This window comes from Delphinus delphis, chromosome X, assembly GCF_949987515.2.
Source record: "Delphinus delphis chromosome X, mDelDel1.2, whole genome shotgun sequence".
Taxonomy (NCBI): Eukaryota; Metazoa; Chordata; class Mammalia; order Artiodactyla; family Delphinidae; genus Delphinus; species Delphinus delphis.
In genome coordinates, this window is record NC_082704.1 from 14,060,039 (window position 1) to 14,066,151 (window position 6,113).

Below are 6,113 nucleotides of genomic sequence, written 5' to 3' on the forward strand. Positions count from 1 at the left end.
CCCTCTCCCTCCCCATCCAAGTCCAAGGTCCTATTCTGCCAACACATCTCAGCTGGATGTTAGAAAAGCCAGCTGATTTGATGAGTTTACACTGTGTTGTGAATGACTTATAACCATCCCTCAACACACACCCACACACACACACCCACACACACCCTCTACCTTTCCCTGGGAATTCAGGCAGCAGGGAAGGGAGGCTGCCCAGTTCTGACAACCTGTGCTCAGCAAAAGGGAGCAACTCCCCAAGAGTGGCATTGAGCTAGGAGTTAGCAAGCTCATTAGAAAGTGCATTCTGCTCTCCCCTGATCTCCCAACTCCTCCCTCCCACCTTAGAGATGCAGTCTTAAACCTGGGTCCCACTGACTTCATTTTTCAGTTTTATCTGAGCTCAAAGGTATGTTGTCACACACACTTACTGCTCCAATCTTGTGGCAATCTCTCCCTGGCTACGAGAAAATCAGAGGAAACCGATTCTGTACTGAGTTTGGAGATTTGTGCTAAATAAACCCCCAAACTCAGTGATGTTACTAAAGCCCTTCCTTCAAGACTGATTCAGGGCTTCCCTGGTGGCGCAGTGGTTAAGAATCTGTCTGCCAACGTAGGGGACACGGGTTCGAGCCGTGGTCTGATCCCATCATGCCGCGGAGCAACTAAGCCCGTGAGGCACAACTACTGAGCCTGCGCGTCTAGAGCCTGTGCTCCGCAATAAGAGAAGCCACCGCAATGAGAGGCCCGCGCACCGCAATGAAGAGTAGCCCCCGCTCGCCACAACTAGAGAAAGCCCACGCACAGAAACGAAAACCCAACACAGCCAAAACTAACTAAATAAATCAATAAATTTATATATATATATATATATATATATATATAAAAGACTGATTCAGTGCAATGTAATTCAAAAAGTGGGTGTGAGAGTGGGAGTGAGGCAGTCTAAAATGATTCGTTGGGTGACAACTGTAATGTTTCTCAGAGAATTTGGGCTTTTTATCATTCTCTTTGGATGAACCATGAGAAGGAGGAGGAGAGACAATAGGAAAGATGACCGAGGGATGGAGAGGAAGTACATGGCTAACTCCCTGCACAGGAGCACACCCTTAAACTTGGTGTCAGTTCTGGGGTTTGAACAACAAAACTGGAGTGGAAGGATTGTTTCCCTGACCTATTCCAGGAACTACTTAAAGGGGAGGTTTTTGTTCAGGGCAAATAGGTCCAGGCTGTGAGATCATGTGAAGGAAGGAGGAAAGAGGGAGAGAGAGGGAGAGAAAGGCACTCCTAAAGCAAGCTCAGGGCAAGGTGGTCTTCCTGAGACCAAGGCAATAGTGCAGCAGCGATGGAGTGATGATCTCAGCTTCCAGAAGGAACCTCAGCAAATATGCATCATTCCAGAGCAAGCGGTTTGTTTATTTAACTGTTGAGTCATTATCCAAGACCAGCTGGCATCCGAATTAATTCGGGTTTTGTTGCTGTTGTCGTCATCATCGTATTTTGTTTGGTTGGTTTTTTGGAGGGGTAAGAGGGCTGGGTTTTTCGGTTTGTTGCTGCTGCTGCTGTTTTTCTGTTATTTTTTTTCTTTTTTTGCTTCGTGAAAAACAAAACAGCAGTCCTAAGAGAGCCATTTCAGAACAAAGAGGCAAGGAAGGAGCCGGGGAGACCTCTTAGGCTTCTCTTTACACCTCAACATCCCCAAGAGAACGAGGAGTCAGTAAGGAGAGAGGGAGAGACAGGGGTACCAACCAGATCAAGTGCTGATGTGAAAACAAAGCACTTCATCCAGGCCACTGCACCTGGCTAGTGGGCTCCTCCGCCATGGTTTCCATTAAAGAGTGCAGCAAAGTCATCAGTATCAAAGGAAGAGAAAGAGCTACATTTTTGCAACTGAGGAAGACGGGAGGAAAGAACTGTCTTGGGATGCTTTTTATTTAGCACAGTGCTGGGCACATAGTAGACGCTCAATAAATATTAGTCAAAGAATGAATTCATTTACACAAGGATTACTTAATTCAGCAGGGGACAAGAGTAAAACCCTGCATAGACATTTCCTTTGAAATTTTAGGCACTTTTCTATTTGATTTATTTCATTTTCACTTTTAAAATGAAAACTGAGTTGAACAATATTTGATGATATTCCTGTTCCTTCTTCCTTTGTGTGTACCCCTTCTGAAACTGTTTTAGACACTTGTTCTTAGCATGACTCTTTTTTCCTCCATACTGCTCTGCCTGTCACTCTGCAATCTTGCTATTTTGCGAGGTCATGATGGCTGTTGGTCATAATGGCTTACGATGCTACTGCTGGCATTTATGAAGCATTCATTTGATCATTTTAAGTGAGCCACTTGGCAAAATTTCAATATCTGGATGTTGGGAATAAACCACAATTTCTTGGTAGGTTTTCATTTAATTAAATCTGTTGATAACCAAAAGAAGAAGGCAATAGAGAAGGGTTCATTAGTATGGTCTATGGGAGGACACTGGGGCCTTCAGGAGGAAAGTGCTGTCAGCTTGAATTAGACTGTTATCTCCTGTCACCTTATTTAATGTTTGGCATGAAAACTGTTTTGTTTTCTTTTTGGCTGGGGTTGCACACAAAGGAATGCTACTCCAGATCGGCGTAGGCTCTCATTCTGTATGTGACGGATTTGTGTTTTATACCAAAACAATATGGTAAAGTCACTTAAGCCATTGTAGTCATCTAGAAACACATGAGTTCCAACAATGGCATCAAAATTCAGTTCTCTTTCACAGGGATCTTTTCCTTTGCTTTTTATTCTTTTTTTTCAGTTTTATTGAGGTATAATTGACAAGTAAACTTGGAAGGGATTTAAAGTATACAGCGTGCTGATTTGACATACGTTTACACTGTGAAAAAATTTCCCCCATCAGGTTAATTAACACATCCCTCACTTCACATGTTTACCTTTTTTCTTTTTAGTGAGAACATTTAAGTTCTACTCTCTTAGCTTCTTTTTTTTAATGCTTTAGGAATGGTCTTTTGTTTTTAAAAAATGATCGTGTTTGAACTTTCAATAGGAAATAAGACGATTTTCCTTTTGTGTTTCTTTGTGCTCTAGAACTCCTCACCAGACAGTTTCCTGTTTCCTGAGAGTCATTACCTGATCCGCTACCGGGATGAAAGTTTTCAACTTGATAGGAGGGCTAGTCTTCCTCACCTCTGTGTTTTTGGCCTGTTCGGGAGAAAATCCGATAACTGTACTGTGCTCCATAGACTGGTTCATGGTCACCGTACACCCCTACATGTTGAACAATGACGTATATGTGCACTTTCATGAGTTACACTTGGGACTGGGTTGCCCTGCCAACCATGTTCAGCCCTATGCCTACCAGTTCACCTACCGTGTCGCGGAATGTGGCATCACGGCCAAGGCAGTCTCTCAGGACGTGGTTCTCTACAGAACCGAGCTGCACTATGCTCCCAAGCATACGTCGTCTAAGTACGTGATCCCAGTGTCCTGCACTGCCCCCCAACGTTCCCCGTGGTTCACGATGCCCTGCTCCAGGGAAGTAGCCAGCGAGGGAGCCATCACAACCCGGGATGGTGAGACATGCTATGAGGTGTTCACCTCGTCACAGTCCAGCCAAAGGCCCAACCGTGATTGTCCGCCTTGTGTCTTCAACGAGGAAGGGCAGACGCAGGGCCCACATCACCAAGCAGAGGCTTAGGAGGCCCATCCATGCAGTCTTCTTCCTCTGTTAATACTTCTGAGAAATGGTGTCTCCGTCTGGATGATCAGATTGCGTCCATGTGATCCTTCGGTTTGGGGTCTCCAGTTGACGCTCTTCCTACAATTGGTATATAATATTTACTAATATCAGACAAATATGTGCTCTTGTGGCCTTCTTATGCGTGCTTTTCAAAAAGAGCAGCCCATGGTAATTCCATGAACAAAGCTGTTTTCTATTTTTGTACCTTTTTTCCCCCCTTTTTTGGCCGTGCCACCTGGCATGTGGGATCTTAGTTCCCCGACCAGGGATCGAACCCACGCCCCCTGCAGTGGAAGCTCGGAGACTTAACCACTGGACTGCCGGGGAAGTCCTGATGGCATAAAAATATCAGTTGGATGTTTTTATTTCATAAACACACACATAGCTTTTACTATGGGCCAGACACTCTTCTAAGTGCTTTACCAACATTAGTGTCTGGTCCCTTCTCTAGGATGACTTCTCTCTCCTTTAAGGTCCCCCAGCTGAATCCCTCCGTCTGTCTACCCATATCCCTGAGACTCTACACTACTCAACTTAGCACTTAGCCACATAATTTCTTAGTTTGATCCATCACTTTTCTGTATCACTTTTTGTCCACGGAAGGCAGAATTTGCACTAGTGATTTATAATCCACCAGTTGTTCTAGGAATCACTCAACTCACATCCCACCAACTAGATGGTAAGCTCCTGAGGCCAGGGGCTAGGTCTTATACTTAGCCATAGACTGATAGCACTCTGCAAAGAGTTTTGTCCCCTGACTTATGTGATCAGAAAATTTTCACCCAAGTCTAGCTATCCATTACTGTTCTCAAAGACTCGGAAAGGGAAGGTAAGTCAGTTCATTCAACAAATATTCACTGGGCGCTACTTTATTCTAGCCACTGAGGATATGGCAGTGAATAGAAACTGAGGCTCAGAGAAATCAAGGTCACACAGCTAGTAAACAAATACATAAGTACACAAAGAGAAAATCAGACAGCGACAAATGCCATGACGAGCTTAAAACAAAGCGATATGAGAGAAATTAGAGAAGGAGTCAGAGTGGTCAGGGAAAGCTGCTGTGAATTTGCCATTTGAACTGAATCTTGAATGTGAAAAAGGAGCCAGCCCTGGGCTGATCTGAGAGAGGCCATTCCAAATAGTAGAAACATCTCATTGAATCCTCACTACAGCCCTGGGAGAAATACTCTTACTATAGCCATTTCACAAATAAGGAAACTGAGTCACGGAATGATTAAGAAACTTGCCCAAGGTCACACATTTGTTAAGAAGCAGACAATGTTAGCACAATGTACATGATAATATACACAAAGGATTACAGTAGACATTAGTAATTTAGTCATTGTCTTAGTCTGTTTGGGCTGCTATAACAAAGTACCAGAGACTAGGTGGCTTATAGACAACAGAAATTTATTTCTCATGATTCTGGGAGCTAGAAATTCGAGATCAAGGAGCCAGTATGGTCAGGTTATGGTGAGGGCCCTCTTCCAGGTTGCAGACTACACGTGTCCTCACATGATGGATAGAAAGCAAAAGAGGTCTCTGGGGCCTCTTTTATAAGGACACTGATCCCATTCATGAGGGCTCCACCCTCATGACCTAATCACCTCCCAAGGGCCACACCTCCTAATACTATCACATTGGGCGGTTAGGATTTCAACATAGAAATTGGGGGGAGGGGCACAAACATCCAGTCTATTGCAGTCATGATAGTTGAAGAAGCACAGCTGTTCATTTAAAAATCTCATGCCCCTTCTTGAGGAAAACTAGGTAATAATCCCTGAAAACAATGTATTCATTCAACAAACATTTATTGCGCTCATCCTATGTTCCAGGCATTATGTTAGATGCTGAGCATGCAATGGTGAACGAGACTAACATGGTCTAATCAGGAAGAGACAAGTAAACAAGCCTAGGGAGCTAGAGGCTATTCTAACCCAGAGAATGGGCCTGTTCAGAGACCTGAGGACTGGGGCTGCAGCCATCAGAGAAACCACAAGTAGTTTAATCCAATACAATTGGGATGGGGGGCAGTTGACAGTGGTGAGAGATGGGGCTAGAGAAGTAGCAGTAAACAAGACTGTACAAGAGAACGAGCACTGCCCTTCCCCATCTTCTCTTCAGAAGCTTATGGATTATTAAACACTAAAACACGTATAAGTAACTTAGCAAACAATCAATACTAGACATAATAGACCTGGACTACCATGTGCAAGTTGTGCACTTGACAACTGCAAGGTGCAGTATTCATGGAGACACCCCCCTGGGGTTGTGCAACATATCAGCCTTAGAGGAGACTCAAGACCTACATGGTAATGATAGTTGTTATCACGTGCCAGACACATTATATACATGACTTTATTTAATTCTCACAACAGCTCTGCAAGATAGAA

The 6,113-nt window shown here is 44.0% G+C and overlaps 1 protein-coding gene across 1 annotated transcript; it reads left to right on the forward strand.

Annotated features, from left to right (window-relative positions):
- Positions 1-3,126: 3,126 nt before the first annotated feature.
- On the forward strand, positions 3,127-3,678 carry PLAC1 (placenta enriched 1). The gene has a single exon (XM_060002921.1). The coding sequence runs from the start codon at positions 3,127-3,129 to the stop codon at positions 3,676-3,678; it is 552 nt and encodes a 183-aa protein (XP_059858904.1).
- Positions 3,679-6,113: the final 2,435 nt, after the last annotated feature.